Source organism: Scardinius erythrophthalmus (genome assembly GCF_964197995.2).
Source record: "Scardinius erythrophthalmus genome assembly, chromosome: 7".
In the NCBI taxonomy this organism is placed as follows: Eukaryota; Metazoa; Chordata; class Actinopteri; order Cypriniformes; family Leuciscidae; genus Scardinius; species Scardinius erythrophthalmus.
In genome coordinates, this window is record NC_138227.1 from 4,722,829 (window position 1) to 4,742,828 (window position 20,000).

A 20,000-nucleotide genomic window follows, 5' to 3' on the forward strand; every position below is an offset into this window, starting at 1 on the left:
CAGCAACTTTACACTTTAAATATGAACTGTTTATGGTTTAATTTTTACTAGAATAGAAGTGTGTCAACAAACACACTGACAGTCATAACATATTTTGAATAAATAAATCAAATAAAACTTGAAAAGTACATATAATAGCAAAATCCCGAAAAATAAAATGTATCACAGTTTGCACAAAAATATGAACACTGATAATAATCATAAATGTTTCTTGAGCATAAAATCATCATATTATACTGATTTCTGAAGGATCATGTGACACTGAAGACTGGAGTAATGATGCTTTGATCACAGGAATAAATTACATTTGAACAAATATTCACATAGAAAACAGCTTCTTTAAATTCTAATAATATTCAGAATGTTACCTGTATTTTTGATCAAATAAATGCAGGAGCTTTTGAACATGACCAGACGTTTTTGGCGTGTTTACGCACCTGCATTTCTCGGGATGCTCGTCACGTTTGTTGTTGAAGTCCAGAGAGATTTTGGCATCCAGGCCGATCCCGAAATAATTATTCATCACGCATTTCTCCGTGTACAGATCCCTGAAACACACACAGAGAAGAGGCACTTTCCCATCAGCCTTTTCCCTGAAACCCCTTTAGAGGTCAGTGTTGACAAGATCATGTGACTCACAGGTTCTCTGGGTCACAGCTGAAGGGGTCGGCGTTGACCAGCAGCCTGCTAATCACTGACCCGCTGAAAGAGCCCGACACACCCGCCCTGAGACCTGCACACACACACACCGCATGAACGTCTCAACAACATCAAACACTGCTGTATTCATCCCCAATGCTGCTCTTGCGTCATGTTAGCAACATGCTAATTATGTTGAAATTATTATAACATGTTAATCGTTAGCATCACGTAAGCAACATCCTAATCGCATTATATTCTTCTTAAAAACATGCTAAAAAAATTAATCATGTTAGCATCAATGCTAACAAAATGCTAATGATGTCAACATTTTGATAGCAACATGCTAAATTTTGTTAGTACACACCCGCCCTGAGACCTGCACACACACACACCGCGTGAGGGTCTCAACAACATTAAACACTGCTTTATTCATCAACACTGCTGCTCTAGCGTCATGCTAACAACATGCTAAAATTGTGCTTATCATGTTAACATAATGCTAACAACATGCTAATCATGTTAACATCTTGTTAAAAACATGTTAACAACAACATGCTTATTGTGTTAGCATAATGCTAGCAACATGCTAATTTTGTTAATATTATAATAAAATGTTAATCATGTTAGCACAATGCTAGCAAAATGCTAATGATATCAGCATCTTGCTAACAACTTGCTAATTGTGTTAATATTATGATAAAAAAATGTTAATCATGTTAACATCAATGCTAGCAAAATGCTAATGATGTCAACATTTTGCTAACAACATGCTAAATTTTGTTAGTACACACCCGCCCTGAGACCTGCACACACACACACCGCGTGAGGGTCTCAACAACATTAAACACTGCTTTATTCATCAACACTGCTGCTCTTGCGTCATGCTAACAACAAAGCTAAAATTGTGCTAATCATGTTAACATAATGCTAGCAACATGCTAATCATGTTAACATCTTGTTAAAAACATGTTAACAACAACATGCTTATTGTGTTAGCATAATGCTAGCAACATGCTAATTGTGTTAATATTATAATAAAATTAATCATGTTATCATCAATTCTAGCAAAATGCTAATGATATGAGCATCTTGCTAGCAACACGCTAATTTTGTTAATATCTTGTGTTAGTACACATACTCATCCTGAGACCTGCACGCACACACACACACCGCATGAGCGTGGGATTCATGCTGTAAGTAATTATCTTACTGGGATACAGGATCTTGGTGTTCAGCATGGGCATATTCTCCCGACTTCCTGTCTGGGCAGGAAGTGAGGCGGAGCTGCCTATGGACAGGCGTTCTTTACTGATGAGCTTCTCACACGGAGTCTTAGACACTGAGAGAGAGAGAGAAACATGAGTGAGTGACAGTGTGTGTGTGTGTAAGGAAGGAGTCGTGGCGCTGAAAGAGCCTCACCTCTTCGACTGACTCGCGTTCTGTTGCTGTACGACAGCAGAGATAATCGCTCGGCGTCATCATCCTCATCTTCATCCTCCGCAGGCAGTGACGGCAAACCTTCCTCCGTCTGAGCGTTCTGTTCATCCACCGCTGAAACACCAGGTCACACATGTGAAATAAGCAGTTTTGAACTCAAGTGTTGCATTATGTGAAGTAGAGATGGGAAACGAATTGAACCAAGAGCTTGTGAATCAAAATCGAATCGATTGGTGAGATTTGTGCCGATACTCATGCTAGCAAATGCTAATTGTGTTTAGCATCATACTAGCAAAATACTAATGGTGTTTACATTATGCCTGCAAAATGCTTATCCTGTTAGCATCATCTTAACATGCTAATTGTGTTAACATCATGCTAGCAACATGCTAATTGTGTTAGCATCATGCTAACAAAATGCTTATGTTAGCTTCTTGTTAAAAACATGCTATTTGTGTTAGCATCTTGCTAAACCCCACACCCATATCACTCTCAGAATATCATGGGGGTGAGCTTTTTTGACTCGAGGCAGTGTAGTTACGCACGGGAAGCACCACTCACATTTTTTCTTTAGAAAATGTACGTCTAGTTTAAATTACGATACATTTAATTAAAGCTACAATACCTTTCTCCGTGTGCTCTATGATTTGTCTGATGGCTTTCTTCAGGCTGTTGGCACGTAACATCAGCTGCTCTCGAGGTTTGAAGATGGCGGCAGGTGGTCGAGGAGAACAAGGAGCCGTGATGGTGTGCGGGGAGGTGGGCGGAGCCAAAACCACACCCTCCCCGTCAACCTGCTCCTCGGCGATGGTGGGCGGAGGCGCTGTCATCACGCTGGTGGCCTGAGATTCCTCGTTAAGCGTTTTCAGTAACGAGTCCAACTTTTCTTTAAGCACACCACACTGCATACAAAAACATCCTGAGTACTGAGCCAATCACAAAACACTTCCAGCCTCCAAAAGCCAATCACAAAACAGCAAGTTAGCTAATAGCCAATCACAGCTCACCTTTTTAGCCATGACCTCTGATTCTTCCGAATTTTCCGTGTTCTTCTCGTACGCACGTCCCACTTTCGCAACAAAATCCTTAACTGTTTCACACAAGACTCTGAAAAACACACTTTTAGATAAGCACCCAGCAGCCAGGATACACAAAACCAGAAATACACAGCGATGCATATATACTGTACGTACTTGGCGGAGGAAATGACCACAGAGTGCTGATCAGACGTCAAGATTTTGGAGAGATGAGCAGCAACAGAGTCCTCATAGGTCAGAATGTGCTGCACCTGAAACAAAACAGCCAATCAGATGAGAGGTAACACATAACAGCCAATCAGAAGAGAGGAAACACATAACAGCCAATCAGATAAGAGGAAACAGAACAGCCAATCAGAAGAGAGGAAACACAGAACAGCCAATCAGGAGAGGAAACACAACAGCCAATCAGAAGAGAGGAAACATAGAACAGCCAATCAGAAAAGAGGAAACAGAACAGCAAATCAGAAGAGAGGAAACACAGAACAGCCAATCAGATGAGAGGAAACAGAACAGCAAATCAGAAGAGAGGAAAGTAAACACAGAACAGCCAATCAGGAGAGGAAACACAGAACAGCCAATCAGAAGAGAGGAAACACAGAACAGCCAATCAGATGAGAGGAAACAGAACAGCAAATCAGAAGAGAGGACAGTAAACACAGAACAGCCAATCAGGAGAGGAAACACAGAACAGCCAATCAGAAGAGAGGAAACACAGAACAGCCAATCAGAAGAGAGGAAACATAGAACAGCCAATCAGAAGAGGAAACACATAACAGCCAATCAGATGAGAGGAAACAGAGCAGCCAATCAGAAGAGAGGAAACACAGAACAGCCAATCAGAAGAGAGGAAACATTGAACAGCCAATCAGAAGAGAGAACTGTCCCTTTAAATCAGCATACCTCTGAGTCCTCACTGCAGTCCTCTGTTACCGTGGAGCTGGAGTGTTGCCGTGGTAACTTGGTCTCATATACCATAATACTCCATCTATGAGAAATAAAAGCATTGAGTGTTCAGTTGAAGGACTGTGACAGACTGTGACAGCTACTTTAAGCACACACACACACACACACACACACACACACACACACACACACCTGTCCAGCATCTTGGTACTGGCCCTCTCCAGCTTCTCCAGGATCTGGGGTAACTGTGTGTCATCATCGCACGCTGAGCCCCATCCCAGAACTCTGGCCAGGTCATTTCCTGTTCCCAGAGGAAGTACGCCCAGCTGGCACTGCAGACCCCACATCAAAACATCAAACACTCCTGACACACACACTGCCGCTTAAACAGTCGAGCAATGGCACTAGCAATCCCAGGATATGCATGAACTGACAAAATGGAGTTCATGGCTTTGGATAAAGGTGTCAGCCAAATGCACAAATGCATAAATATATAAAAATGTAAACGCCCTCAAGTTGATTTTGAGGCATGCACAAAAAAAAAAACACCACCAGAACGCAGTACAAGCAAAGAAACCTAGAAAATGTGTCTGAACCCTATTGCACCCTGTGTATAGAATGCCATATTAGAATTAGTGCATGTGATTTATTAATGTTTGGTACACTATTTCCAGTGTACAACATGCTAATTGTGTTAGCATCGTGCTAGCAAAACATACTAATTGTTAGTATCTTGCTAAAACATGCTAATCATGTAAGCATCGTGCCAGCAACATGCTAATCATGTCAGCATCAAGCTAGCATAACATGTTTAATTGTTAGTATCTTCCTTAAAAAATGCTAACCATGTTAGCATAATGCTGATTGATGCACATTTTATTATGTGAGAGTATGTGGAGTATGTGGTATATGTATTAGGGGTGTAACAATACACATGTTCGTATTGAATGTGATACTCGCACTTGTCATGTCAATCCTGTATTATGTGGGAATGACTTTGCTGTGAGTAAGTGATGTAAAACTCTATTTATGGGTTAACTAGTCCTCAAAACAATAGGCAAATGTAGTATTTTTGCAGTTAGCACACGCATGCATACTGGGGTTCTCCTGTCGTCTGCAGTATGATGCAGTCTCTGTTGGATTTGTGTGTGTGTGTACCTGTTTGTGTAAAGTCAGAGCGTCTATCTCTGATAACACCCATCCGACACTGCCATCACCTCCACACACCAGAATACGAAACGTATCGAACTTCTGAAACAGACGCAAGCTACGGAAGACACACACAAACACATATAAAGATGTCAGTAAACATGCAATGCAAGAATATTGATGTTCATTGTCTGAGTGGATGTTTATTATCCTGTGTGTGTACATGTGTGTGTGTGTGTGTGTGTGTGTGTGTGTGTCTGTGTACGTGTGTGTGTATACGTGTGTGTGAGTGTGTGTATACGTGTGTGTGAGTGTGTGTGTGTCTGTGTACGTGTGTGTGTGTGTGTGTGTGTGTCTGTGTACGTGTGTGTGTGTGTGTGTGTGTGTGCGTGTGTGTCTGTGTGTGTGTCTGTGTACGTGTTTATGAGCATGTGTGTGTGTTTATGAAAGTGTGTGTGTACGTGTGAGTGTGTGTGTGTGTGTGTGTGTGTGTGTGTGTACGTGTCTGTGTATGTGGGAGTGTGTGTGTGTGTGTGTGTGTGTGTGTGTCTGTGTACGTGTGTGTGTGTGTGTGTGTGTGTGTGTGTGTGTGTGTGTGTGTGTGTGTGAATGTGTCTGTGTGTGTCTGTGTACGTGTTTATGAGCATGTGTGTGTGTGTATGAAAGTGTGTGTGTACGTGTGTGTGAGTGAGTGAGTGTGTGTGAGTGTGTGTGTGTGTGTGTGTGTGTGTGTGTGTGTGTGTGTGAGAGAGTGAGTGTGTGGGTACGTGTGAATGTGAGTGTGAGAGTATGTGTGTGTGTGTGTGTGTGCGTGTGTGTGTGTGTGTGTGCGTGTGTGCGTGTGTGTGTGTGCGTGTGTGCGTGTGTGTGTGTGTGTGTGTTTGTGAGTCTCACCCCAGATGTGGTCCTCCATTCATCAGATCAAACACTTGCGCAGGGTTCAACAGCTGCTTAAACCGGCGCAGAAACTTCACACCCTGATTATCTCCACTCTTACTGTTCACGAACACCAACAACGGGCTCGTGCAGGTCGGAGGACACGTCGCCTTCCAGAACCCTACACACACACACACACACACACACACACACACAAGAGAGATGTTGCATTTTCACTGTGTTATCTTAGTATTATTTATATGGCAACACTTTACAATACGGTTCCATTAGTCAACATGAACGAACAATACTTAAAGCATTCATTAATCTCAGTTAAACTTTAAACATGCATCATTTTCTATCTTCAGGCCACTCTAAAGCAAGCGAAGGCTTTAAACTATTTCTGACACAAAGCCATAATTGGTCATTTCTGTGAGGTGATTTTAGGATAAGAGCTATTTCTGACAGAGAGCTCTGATTGGATATTTCCATGATTTGATTTTTGATCTCTGGGAAAGAGTTCTGATTGAACGATTCCGAGGGAGTGATCTGATTGGTTGATTCTGAGGGAGTGCTCTGATTGGTTGATTCTAAAGGGGAATGCTCTGATTGGTTGATTCTCAGGGAGTGCTCTGATTGGTTGATTCTAAAGGGGAATGCTCTGATTGGTTGATTCTGAGGGAATGCTCTGATTGGTTGATTCTCAGGGAGTGCTCTGATTGGTTGATTCTAAAGGGGAATGCTCTGATTGGTTGATTCTCAGGGAGTGCTCTGATTGGTTGATTCTAAAGGGGAATGCTCTGATTGGTTGATTCTGAGGGAATGCTCTGATTGGTTGATTCTAAAGGGGAATGCTCTGATTGGTTGATTCTCAGGGAGTGCTCTGATTGGTTGATTCTAAAGGAGAATGCTCTGATTGGTTGATTCCGAGGGAGTGCTCTGATTGGTTGATTCTAAAGGGGAATGCTCTGATTGGTTGATTCTAAAGGGGAATGCTGTGATTGGTTGATTCTAAAGGGGAATGCTCTGATTGGTTGATTCTAAAGGGGAATGCTCTGATTGGTTGATTCTGAGGGAAGGCTCTGATTGGTTGATTCTAAAGGGGAATGCTCTGATTGGTTGATTCTCAGGGAGTGCTCTGATTGGTTGATTCTAAAGGAGAATGCTCTGATTGGTTGATTCCGAGGGAGTGCTCTGATTGGTTGATTCTAAAGGGGAATGCTCTGATTGGTTGATTCTAAAGGGGAATGCTGTGATTGGTTGATTCTAAAGGGGAATGCTCTGATTGGTTGATTCCGAGGGAGTGCTCAGATTGGTTGATTCTAAAGGGGAATGCTCTGATTGGTTGATTCTAAAGGGGAATGCTGTGATTGGTTGATTCCGAGGGAGTGCTCTGATTGGTTGATTCTGAGGGAGTGCTCTGATTGGTTGATTCTAAAGGGGAATGCTCTGATTGGTTGATTCTAAAGGGGAATGCTGTGATTGGTTGATTCTAAAGGGGAATGCTCTGATTGGTTGATTCCGAGGGAGTGCTCTGATTGGATGCTCACCGTCCGAGTCGATGCTGTTGAGGGCGGTGGGTGGAATCACGGAGACTTTACACTGACCCAGCGGGCACTTGGGAGAGAGCTGGTCTTTGCACCCAGCATGCACCTGGAGAACGAACACACAGCTGATTGTCATCTTTGCCTTCCATTTAACATGTAGCATAACATTAATAAAAAAGGTAATGCATGTCATGAAAAATGAACTTTCACACACTCACCATGGCTTTACACCATAAACAGCGCCAGTCCTGAAGTCTGAGAACGCTGCCGCAGGTTTTATCACACACGGTGCATTTGGCACTGACCGGCAGATTCCCCTCCAGCCACTGATGAGGCATCGAGATCTGCCGAGTTCACGAACGTGTTATTTACACGACAAGCAACTAGTTATGTTGAACCAAACAGTTGATGGACCCCATTGACTTCCATAGTATTTTTTTTTTCCTACAATAGAAGTCAATGGAGTCCAAATTGGTATTTGGTCCAAACTGGCCAAATTGGTAAAACTATATAAAAAAAACTGTTTTGCTAATTTACAAAAAAGCTGAAATAAAATAAAATACAAATATTAAATGGAAAACTTAAAACTAAACAACATTTTGAAATGTTGCCTTGACATCTAACCGAAATGAGTCGAAGCACTAAACCGATAAGCTGGGAGTAAAGTGAAATAATATTAAGTGAACGTGCACTCACCCCATCCTCATCCTCCAGTATGTCTTTGCCGATAGAGGCCAGTGTCGTCCATTTGCAGTTATTAGTGGCTCTGACCGCACAGCGCTTGTGAGCCTTGAACTTGCACACTGTAGGACACACAAGGTTTTCAGTCAAGTTATCAAACCCGTAAGATTTTCATCCATCTTTAAACACACAAATGAAGATATTTTGATGTAATCATATAAAAATCATACAAAGCGATCGAGTCTCTTCAGAAAATTTGGACTGAATCGACTGAACAATTCGTTTTACGATCTCTTTATGATCTTTTTAAAGTGGAGGTTGCATATATTTGTCAATGGAGGGAAAGAAATCTCTCCGATTTAATCAAAACATCTTAATTTGTGTTTTGAATATGAACAGAAGTTTAGAATGACATGAGGGTGATTAATTGATTACAGAATTTTTTTTATTTAACACATAAATCAGCATTTAAACACATTCAGATCATAGATCCAAAAGAGACACTTCTAGGGTGAATGCGGGTAAAGTGGGCCACTTTTTGTTAAACGTGTCATTTAGATACCTAGATGTTTTTTTTTTCTTTTCTTTTCTTCATTACTTTTGTATGGAAGCTTGTTTCCGCCACAGAGTGGAAAATAAAAAAGGTAATTGCGACTTTTTAATCTCACAATTCTGACTTTTTATCTCAGAATTACGTGATATAAAGTCGCAATTGCAGGTTATAAAGTCAGAATTGCGTGATATAAAGTCAGAATTATGAGATATAAACTCGCAATTGCAAGAAATATACTTGAAATTCAGACTTTTTTTCTCAGAATTGCATGTTTATATCACGCAATTCTGACTTTATAATACGCAATTGCGAGATATAAAATCAGAATTGCATGATATAAAGTTGCAATTGCGTGTTATAAAGTCAGAATTGTGAGATATAAAGTCAGAATTGCGTGAAATAAAGTCGCAATTGCGTCTTATAAAGTTAGAATTGCGTGAAATAAAATCAGAATTGCGTGAAATAAAGTCACAATTGCGTGTTATAAAGTCAGAATTGCGAGATATAAAGTCAGAATTGCGTGAAATAAAGTCGCAATTGCGTCTTATAAAGTTAGAATTGCGAGATATAAAGTCAGAATTGCGTGAAATAAAGTCGCAATTGCGTGTTATAAAGTCAGAATTGTGAGATATAAACTATTCTGAGGTAAAAAAAAAAAAAGTCTCTTTTTTTTCCTTAGAATTGGACTTTATATCTCACAATTCTGAGAAAAGATGTCAGAATTGCGAGATATAAACTCACAATTATGTGTTATAAAGTCAGAATTGCGAGATATAAACTCACAATTATGTGTTATAAAGCCACAATTGCGTGATATAAAGTCGCAATTGTGAGAAAAAAAGTCAGAATTCTAACTTTATAAGACGCAATTGCGACTTTATTTCACGCAATTCTGACTTTATATCTCGCAATTCTGACTTTATAACACGCAATTGCGACTTTATTTCACGCAATTCTGAGAAATAAAGTCAGAATTGCGAGATGTAAAGTCGCAATTGCAGGTTATAAAGTCAGAACTGCGTGATATAAAGTCGCAATTGTGTGTTATTAAATCAAAATTGCGTGATATAAAGTCAGAATTATGAGATATAAACTTGCAATTGCGAGAAATATACTTGAAATTCAGACTTTTTTTCTCAGAATTGCATGTTTATATCACGCAATTCTGACTTTATAATACGCAATTGCGAAATATAAAATCAGAATTGCATGATATAAAGTTGCAATTGCGTGTTATAAAGTCAGAATTGTGAGATATAAACTATTCTGAGGTAAAAAAAAAAAAAAGTCTTTTTTTTCCTTAGAATTGGACTTTATATCTCACAATTGTGAGTTTATATCTCACAATTCTGAGAAAAGATGTCAGAATTGCGAGATATAAACTCACAATTATGTTATAAAGTTGAAATATTTCAAATTGAAATATTATAGCTGGACCTTAAAGTTAACAAAAGTATGGAAGCTTGTTTCCGCCACAGAATAAAACATTTTAAAAGATAATTCTAACTTTTTTCTCGCAATTGCGAGTTTATATCACGCAATTGCGACTTTATTTCACGCAATTGCGACTTTTGCGTGAAATTGCGTGATTTTTGCGACAAATGCGTGAAATAAAGTCGCAAAGTCAGAATTCTGACTTTATATCTCACAATTCTGACATTATAAGACGCAATTGCAACTTTATTTCTCACAATTGTGACCTTATTTTACGCAATTGCGACTTTATATATCGCAATTCTGAGAAATAAAGTCAGAATTGCGAGATGTAAACTCGCAATTGTGAGATAAAAAGTCACAATTATCTTTTAAAATGTTTTATTCTGTGGCGGAAACAAGCTTCTATACATTTCTTAACTTTAAGGTCCAGCTATAATATTTCAATTTGAATACAGTTGATATAATGTGTTATGTGCAAGCTATATACCAATAAACATTTTGAGATCATGCACTCCAGGCAAATTTATTTCCAGGTAAAGTGGGCCGGCTGGTCTGGTAAAGTGGGCCATCCCTGATTTATCAAAAATTATCCTGTATCTTAATAAAAAACACTGAAGTTAAGTTTCTCTAAACACTTTAAATGAACTTAAAGTGTGTCCATATTTTAAAGCGTTATATTCTGCATTTACATTTTGCTCCTCTTATCCTTTCTTCACTCCACAGATTGAACGTAATGCCTCGTCTTATTTTCTGTTCTTAATAAATAAAAAAGTAGATTATACATGTCTGCTATAAAATAATCAATGAATGACAATTTATTTAATGAATTTGAGTATAATTTCTGAAGGTTAAAGGTCGCCCACTTTACCTGAATTACACTGGCCCACTTTATCTTACACATTCAGCCAAAGTGGACCAGCAATATTTAAACACCATAACACATTTTAAAAGTTCATTCATTGCATTTCATTCCCTGTTAAATATAGTAACAAACAAACCAGGAACTCTCACAATAATATTTGTTATATATTAATATATGCAATAATATATTCTCTTTAATTAACCCCTTTAGTGTCACCCATTTAGTTGCCCATATATATTTAGAACAATAATATCTTAGTAAAAACCTAAAGTAATATTGACAAACTATATATCATTTGAAAGCTTACAATCTCTTGTTTTCATATTTGGTGGCTATTTTTTAAAATAAATTACAGAGGAGCAGTAATTTATCAATTTGCAACAAGAATATTTCATATTCATTAGGTGTGTTTAGGCCTTTATTTTGAAATAGAAATAAACATGAAAAATCATGAAAGATTGGTAGAAACCTCAGTTTGTTTTCATTACAAGAGTTCAAAAGATAACACCAATTAAATTTTATGAGAAAAAAAGGTTTTGAATATATAGAAAAATATTATGGATTCTCGATTTGTGACGCGGAAGCGAGCTATAACGCACATATGCGCTCTTTTTATGTGTTTATTAGAGGTTGAAATCAAATAAAATACTGCCAAACCACCCATACTATTTCTGAATAGGATGTATACTTCATAAATAGTATGAAATTATGGAAATACATGGTTCAGATCACTCAAAATATATATGAAAATGGAGGCGCCCTTATATGGTCAGTAAGGAAGCTGGCTGTCCACCTAGTGAAAAGGTTTGGTACTGCGCCAAAATAAAATCTCACTGAAAGCTCATTTTTTGAGATATCAACCAAAATTTGGAACACAACTTGTTTAGATTTTTGGCTTTCATTTTCTTGCAGTTTTAGGGTAAAATATATTTTGTAATATATATATTTTATATAAAATATAAATAATTATATTTTTCATAAACTCAAACTTATATAACTTTTTTTTCTGTTTCACTATCATAATTTATTTCACTTCTACAATAATCTGGCAAATGTCTTCTTTAAAACAAGACCAACCATATGTCTATATTCCAAAGCATTCTTGAATTACAACCATTTAAGTTTGGACAGTGATTTTCATGTCATGCTCTGGAAGTGTAAACCCATTGAGCACAGTACAATCAAAACTTAAACGGCCCACTTTCCCTGCATTCACCCTACCTATAATCCTCAAATCAAAACCCATGAGTGTGAGTGACAGACCTTCGCAGGACAGCCCGTGAGAGGTGACTCCGGACAGAGCCTCCCGGCAGACGTTACAGTACGTGGGGCGAGCGTGGGAACAGGCGTACCAGTTATGCATCCCAGAGAAATGATCCATACTGAACTGAGTGGACTAGAGCAGAGAAACAAGCAAGAAACTGATCAGAAGTGGCATTTTTAACGGTACAAAAGAGTCTATTTCAAACAAATGCTGTTTCTATTCATCAAAGAATACTGAAAAATAAAATGTGTCACAGTTTCCACAGAAAAAATTAAGCGTTTTCAACACTGATAATAATCTGAAATGCTCCTTGAGCATCAAGTCATCATATTATACTGATTTCTGAAGGATCATGTGACACTGAAGACTGGAGTAATGATGCTGAAATTCAGATTTGATCACAGGAATAAATTACACTTTACTATATATTCAAATTAGAGGTGGGCATAGATTAATTTTTTTAATCTAGATTAATCTAGATTAATTTTGAAATTAATCTAGATTAATCTAGATTAAAATGGCTCCTTTGAATTCTGCCGAAGGCATTCAGAATATGTGTGCTACCCAAATAATGTCTATAAAACTAAGTCTTTGAGAGCGGGTTTCTCAAGCCAGGTGGCGCATTAGACCAGGGGCTCATCTCCTGTTTCCAAAATGCATCACAAACTGCTTGAGAAAGCTGTTCTACTCATAGACTGTAAAAGTTACTACTGTAGCCTACTGTTACCCTCCGTAGGCAACATTAGGTAGGCCTATGTTATTATCAACTACTATAGGCTATCAATTAGGGATGGGCGATATGGCCTAAAATTCATATTGTGATATAGGCCTACATTGCAGCCTCTTGCGATAACGATATATATTATAATAAAACCATTTTAGAACAGGTTACACAGACCCTGCTAAACAACTGCTAAATGTATTTTTTTTTAAAGGGTGTATGTAGTTTTGAGAACATATATTGTGCAAAACTGTAAGTATACAACATAATTTTGCAGATAAATAAAATTTAAGTACACTAGCTGCAGAGACTTAAGTAGGTCTAATGTTTATTATGGCTTGGAGTTTATGAAACCCCAAATTTAAAATTAGAATATTCTAACTGATGTCTTTTCAGTTAAAAAGAAACACAACAACGATTCTTAAAATCGGGCGCAGACAGAGATTATGTGCGACACCACTCAGATATATTGGGAATAATATGCGCGCGCTGGTATTCAGTGATATGTTTCGTTTTGAATTTGAGGTGGTAGAACGGATTAGTCGCGTGTTAACTTACCGAACTGTTACCCCACACACTCTGTCTATATAGTTTGCTGCTGCTCGTTGCACCGATCTTTTTCACCAGCTTTCACTTTCAGCCGTGTTTACTTAAGATGACGACGAATATGATGCGTTGCAGGCGGGTGTTCCTCGCGGCCGCGGGTAGATTGCGTCATCATTGCTTGTGTAGTATAGCCAGCTTCCAACCCAACTTGGAGAATAGATTAACGGCGATATTTTTTTATCGCGCGATAAGAGTCTCGCGTTAACGCAGCACGTTAACGCCGATAACGGCCCACCACTAATTCAAATAGAAAACAGCTGTTTTAAATTGCAAAAATATTTCAGTTTTTACAGGTTTTTTTGATCAAATAAATGCAGCTTCGGTGAGCAGAAGAGACTCTTTAAAAAATATATTTTATTTTTCAACCCCAGACTTTAGGAAAAAAATATTTTTTCAACTCCAGACTTTAGGAAAAAAATATTTTTCAACTCCAGACTTTAGGAAAAATTATTTTTTCAACTCCAGACTTTAGGAAAAAAATATTTTTTCAACTCCAGACTTTAGGAAAAAATATTTTTCAACTCCAGACTTTAGGAAAAAATATTTTTTCAACTCCAGACTTTAGGAAAAAATATTTTTCAACTCCAGACTTTAGGAAAAAAATATTTTTCAACTCCAGACTTTAGGAAAAAATTATTTTTCAACTCCAGACTTTAGGAAAAATTATTTTTTCAACCCCAGACTTTAGGAAAAAATATTTTTCAACTCCAGACTTTAGGAAAAAAATATTTTTCAACTCCAGACTTTAGGAAAAAATATTTTTCAACTCCAGACTTTAGGAAAAATTATTTTTTCAACTCCAGACTTTAGGAAAAAATATTTTTCAACTCCAGACTTTAGGAAAAAAATATTTTTCAACTCCAGACTTTAGGAAAAAAATATTTTTCAACTCCAGACTTTAGGAAAAAAATGTTTTCAACTCCAGACTTCAGGAAAAAAATATTTTTCAACCCCAGACTTTTAAAAAAAAAAAAAAAATTCAGCCCCAGACTTTTGAACGGTAGCGCAAGTTATTCAAACCTGTGTTATAACCTCAAATAACCCTGTCACTGAATGCAACGAAAAAGAGACTTTGGAGTAATGCATTTCTCTAATAAACACTAAGTAAAAGTAAGTAAAAGTAAAAACGTTCCACTAGATGGGGAATCTCACCTCGAAGTGTTCTCTGTTCTGAACACTCTTCAGCGCTGCGATCCATTCCTCCATTTCTTTCCTGTTTTCCGCACACAGAATCAGCCGACGACACGGAGTGATTACCTACAGAGAGAGAGAGGGAGAGAGAGAGAGAGAGAGAGAGAGAGAGAGAGAGAGAGAGAGAGAGAGAGAGAGAGAGAGAGAGAGAGAGAGAGAGAGAGAGAGAGAGAGAGAGAGAGAGAGAGAGGGGAAAAACTCAGGAGTTGGTCATGTGAAACTGAAGAGATCGGAATAGATTTGTTCAAGTGAAATAAGCTGCTTTATCCACACATAACCTTTAATATGTGTGTGTGAGCAGCAGAAACATGTGTTTCTCCTACAAAGTGAGGCAAAGGAACAAGGAACACACTGTCCACAGTCTCTCTCACACACACACACACACACACCTCGAGCAAAGAGCTCTTGTTATTCAACTTACAGGGTGCCAACTAGGGCTGGGTGACAGAGCAAACATATCTGCAGTGATTTTGCTAGTAATATGACATTACGCAAGCATAAGAAAAAATACTACAATGAGCTTTTTATTTGGCCATTAAGTTTACCTAAATACCGTGACATTATATTAGTTTCACATTTCTCCTTTTTTTAGTAATTCATGATTAGTAGGAGAAGATCACATTAAGATCAGATCAAGAGTGAGTCAAACAAATAGTTAGCATTATTATTATTACTCAGAAATGGTCACTCAAGTTTTTGTGCATATGTTTTTAATTATAATGTAGTTTCTATTGGTGCATATACATAAAAACGATTAAATACTCATAATAACCAGTGTGAAAAGGGGTTGATTAGTTTTAGATAATGCATTTAACTTCTTGCATTAGGTGACACTTTCAATAAGGTCTCATTTGTAAACATTCAACATGAACTAACAATAAGCAATATATTTTTACAGCATTTATTAACATACATTTGTTCAATGTTTGTTCAAAGAGCATTGATTTTTGGCATGCTGATTTTTTTAAACATCGATATATGTTAATTTTTAATGTTATCATTATCAGCCTGATAAGTAAATTTGGCCGATATATTAAAGCTGATAAATAATGTATTATTTCCTTCAGCTGAGACACTTCAGATGCGCACAGTTCAACATGATGGTTTTAAATTGCTTGAAATATGATTGGAAAATACAGTAAAGTGCAACATTAGCAGCGCAAGTCTGTCATATCGGCTACATAAAATTATAATGAGAACATCATAATTGTGTGTTTGGCACGTGGCTTTTAATGGTGAGACTTTTGTTTTTGTAATCAGGCTCTCGAAAATTATATAAAAACTTGGATTTAGATTTATCGGCCAATATATCGGTTGTATATATCAGTGTATCGGTTATCGGCTTTCAAATGTAAAGTATTATTGGTATCAGTATCGGCCAAAATATGAATATATAAAATATTAATATTTTATCCCTAATATATATATATATATATATATATATTTATTTATTTATTTATTTAAATTAAATCTTAGAATTTCTAATAGAATTTGAATGCAAAATAGAATCATGTTTACTAGTGAGTGTGTGTGTGTGTGTGTGTGTGTGTGTGTGTACGTCAACTTCCCAATCCGTTTCCTCCAGCTGCTGACAAAGACCCTCTGTTCCCACACAGATAAAAATAACTCGCGCCTTTCCTCCGCCAGCACGCACACACACACACACACACACACACACACACACACACACACACACACACACACACACACACACACACACACACACACACACACACACAACCAATCATATTATTCATTTGGCAGAGGAGTACACAAGCTGCCTCATAAAACCAGCTAAAATACGCAGACACATGTATCAGCTGACACACAGCGTCTGCTTAATGTCTTTGATGTAGATCTTCAAGCCACTTTCATTACTCACACACACACACACACACATTATCAGTGCTATCGTAACGCCAGCTGAACCGTGTCATACGACTCAAACCGCTTTTGGGGTTCAGTTGCATAAGCTGAATTGATCCTGTTTTCAACACTTTAACACACAGCTGCGACACTAATCTAATCTAATAACACACCTAATGAAATATCAGCCTCACACTAATCTGTATAAACGGTGCAATATTAATAAACCGTGACTTTATGCTTTACTCTCTCATTTAACCCCAACATTTGGGTTAGCACTGGGTTTCACATGTGTGAGAGGATTAGGGGAGAGCGGGGCACAAAGTAAGTCTTTTTGACTTTCTCAGTTTGTGTAAATCTACTTATGGTTCAGAGTATTTATTTTCCCACATTAATTTCCCAAGTCTAGTACAATTATGTGGTTTTGTTTTATTAATACAGTATATACTTTTTTATACCCCGAAAGAATGGAAGTGAAATGTGACAACATGCCCCATAGGTGGGGTACATTGTAACATGTGAGGGGCACATTGTAACATGACATATGACAGCTTAAAATGTTATCTGATCTAAAAAAAAATATACAAAACAAACTAAAATATTTTCTAAATAAAATACAATTAAAAAACGTTTTCATATAAAATAATGGCAATTTTTAATAATTAAATATAAACTAATTTTTGAGTTTTGACTACGAACACATGAAAACACAGCTATGCAACATAATTCAAAACATATTAATAATTAGTCTTTTCTGAGCATTGACTCTCAGTCTTTATTCACATTTTTCTCACGTTTTCTCAATAAAATTAATACAACTATAGAATATAATAGCATATTTCTAATAGGGGCACATAACGCAGTGTGACAACATGCCCCGCCTGTACAACTGGGATTTAAACCCTGCTAGTGTCTTCTGCTAGTTAGTGAAGCATTAAAGAACTATCTCAACTGTTAAATAACATATTGGAGATTAAAATAATATCAGATTTGTCTAATTTTAAAAAAACACAAAAAATAGAGATGAAAAATTAGCTTAAGTAAGAAATTTACTTTTGCTATGGTGTAATAAATGTCTATGGATATCTTCCAAAAAAATAATAATTTTGGCGCAATTTTTTCTCTATATAGTGTTGATATGGAAACTAGTAAATACACCAAGTTTCGTCATGCTAGCATGAGTGGAAGTATTTAAAACAAGTGTGTTACAACTAGCCCCGCGTTAGATTGTGCCCCGCGCTCCCCTAATTACTGTGTAAAGCATGAAATAAGATAACCCAAAATATTGACCTTAGATTAACAGGCACAAGTGTGAAAAGCCCATCTGATTGGCTGACAGACTTTCTAACTCGGTTTAAAGGTGAAGTTTGACCTTTTCTGGAGGTTTAAACAGTCACTCAAAGTCAGGGTAACAGTTTACAATAAGGTCCCATTAGTTAATTAGTTAACTATGTTTATTAATCTGTGTTCATGTTAGTTCATGTTATCTGAGGTCCGTTAAATAATATTAACAGATATAACTTTCATTAAATAAGATCAATACATGCTTTAGATGGATTTTTCATGGTTAGTTGATGTTAAAGTCCTGTCAACGTCTGATTCGACCAATGGCGTGAGTTTGGGGGCGGGGCCATCTGTCTGACTGACCAATAATAGACAGGGGGAGTGTTTAAATCCTGTTTAAAATCTTTAAATGTTGCAGATCTGTTTAGTGACGACAGACTTCACCTTTAAATATAAATGGGATTTATTCTTCGACACTTCAAAGCGTGTTTCACAGCCAGAGCTCTTGCTCAACACGTCTTCTGTCAGAGCAAAACCAGCCGACGCTACAAGCAATATTGATCTGATCGGGATTAAAATTAGATACAATAACTTGAGTCAACGCTCCTGAAGAATTAAGCAGGAACTGTATTGCTTTTCCAAGACAGATTTCCCTACAGCTTATTTAATCACAACACATATTAAAGCCCTTCAAACCGACAGATCTCCAACAGAAGTAGTGTGTGTATCAGTGACACACTTCATCATATGACTAAAATTATGATTACATTCTATTTTTCAGGATGAATATAAAGTTCTAAAAGAACAGCACTGATTTGAAATAGAATCTTTTGTAACTTCATAAATGTCTTTACTGTCACTTTTGATCAGTTTAATGCGTCCTTGATGAATAAAAGTATTAATTACTTTTAAAAACACGTGCGTACTCCATACTTATTTATTAGTAATGTTTGCCATTAATTTGATTCATATTTTTAGCATACATATCTAAACTAGATAGTTCTTCCAGACACATACCGACCCCAAGGCCAAAACACAGATACTGATTGGATAGTGTTCAAAACACACACACACACTCACACATATACACACACATATTAGGGCTGTGCAATTAATTGAATTTCGATTTCGATTTTGATTTTTGCTCCCAACGATCACTAAAATAGTATAATCGAGTAAAAACGATTATTTTGCCATGTTCTGTTTTGAAAGAACGCTCTAATTTGCGCACGCGCACATCCGCCCCTCCCGATGCCATTAACTCTCTCAGCTTGAATGTTTAAACTGATAAAACTTAAAAAGAAGTGAAAATGATAAACTTTAGTTACGATGCAATGCTTGTCCGATTGTACAAGTGACAATTCCGTCATGTCCCGACTCCTAAACGCGAATGTGTAGTTTCGACGCTTGCCTTGTCCAACCCATTTTGAGAGAGAGAGAGAGAGAGAGAGAGAGAGAGAGAGAGAGAGAGAGAGAGAGAGAGAGAGAGAGAGAGAGAGAGAGAGAGAGAGAGAGAGAGAGAGAGAGAGAGAGAGAGAGAGAGAGAGAGAGAGAGAGGACGCATCACCGCTGAACACTCGCGCCGTTTGTGAAATTGCGTCTTGGAGAAAGTTTTAAAATTATTGATTTTATTTTATAATCTGTGTAGATTCATTTAGGCTACTCATACAATCTATTCTACATGATAAAGTGAATCAATGTTTGTGGGGAAATTTCCCGCATCATAAGTGGTAGACCTTCGGGGATTATTAAAATACTCATTGAAATATTATCTTTTATATTATTTATTTTAATAGTTCAGAAAGTACAATCAGTGTTCAAATTTCGATTTTTTTAAGAATTGTTGAAAGGTGTCTTTGGTAACACTTTACAATAAGGTTCATTAATTAGCATTAGTTAACTACCTTTGTTAAGATTAACTAATAATGAACAATACTTCTA

At 37.3% G+C, this 20,000-nt stretch overlaps 1 protein-coding gene across 2 annotated transcripts in view; it reads right to left on the minus strand.

The window, feature by feature from the left end:
• Positions 1 to 20,000, minus strand: part of dgkd (diacylglycerol kinase delta) — a 46,256-nt gene that overhangs the window by 11,474 nt on the left and 14,782 nt on the right. For both annotated transcript variants that reach the window (XM_081371555.1, XM_081371556.1), the window contains 16 exons: positions 14,871 to 14,975; positions 12,391 to 12,523; positions 8,291 to 8,397; positions 7,813 to 7,938; positions 7,598 to 7,700; positions 6,066 to 6,228; positions 5,181 to 5,289; positions 4,215 to 4,354; positions 4,020 to 4,104; positions 3,273 to 3,367; positions 3,087 to 3,186; positions 2,705 to 2,981; positions 2,062 to 2,193; positions 1,853 to 1,981; positions 640 to 733; positions 438 to 548 (listed from right to left, as the gene is read on the minus strand). In XM_081371555.1, the coding sequence (XP_081227681.1) occupies positions 438 to 548; positions 640 to 733; positions 1,853 to 1,981; positions 2,062 to 2,193; positions 2,705 to 2,981; positions 3,087 to 3,186; positions 3,273 to 3,367; positions 4,020 to 4,104; positions 4,215 to 4,354; positions 5,181 to 5,289; positions 6,066 to 6,228; positions 7,598 to 7,700; positions 7,813 to 7,938; positions 8,291 to 8,397; positions 12,391 to 12,523; positions 14,871 to 14,975 (2,009 nt within the window). The remainder of the gene's footprint in view (positions 1 to 437; positions 549 to 639; positions 734 to 1,852; positions 1,982 to 2,061; positions 2,194 to 2,704; positions 2,982 to 3,086; positions 3,187 to 3,272; positions 3,368 to 4,019; positions 4,105 to 4,214; positions 4,355 to 5,180; positions 5,290 to 6,065; positions 6,229 to 7,597; positions 7,701 to 7,812; positions 7,939 to 8,290; positions 8,398 to 12,390; positions 12,524 to 14,870; positions 14,976 to 20,000) is intronic.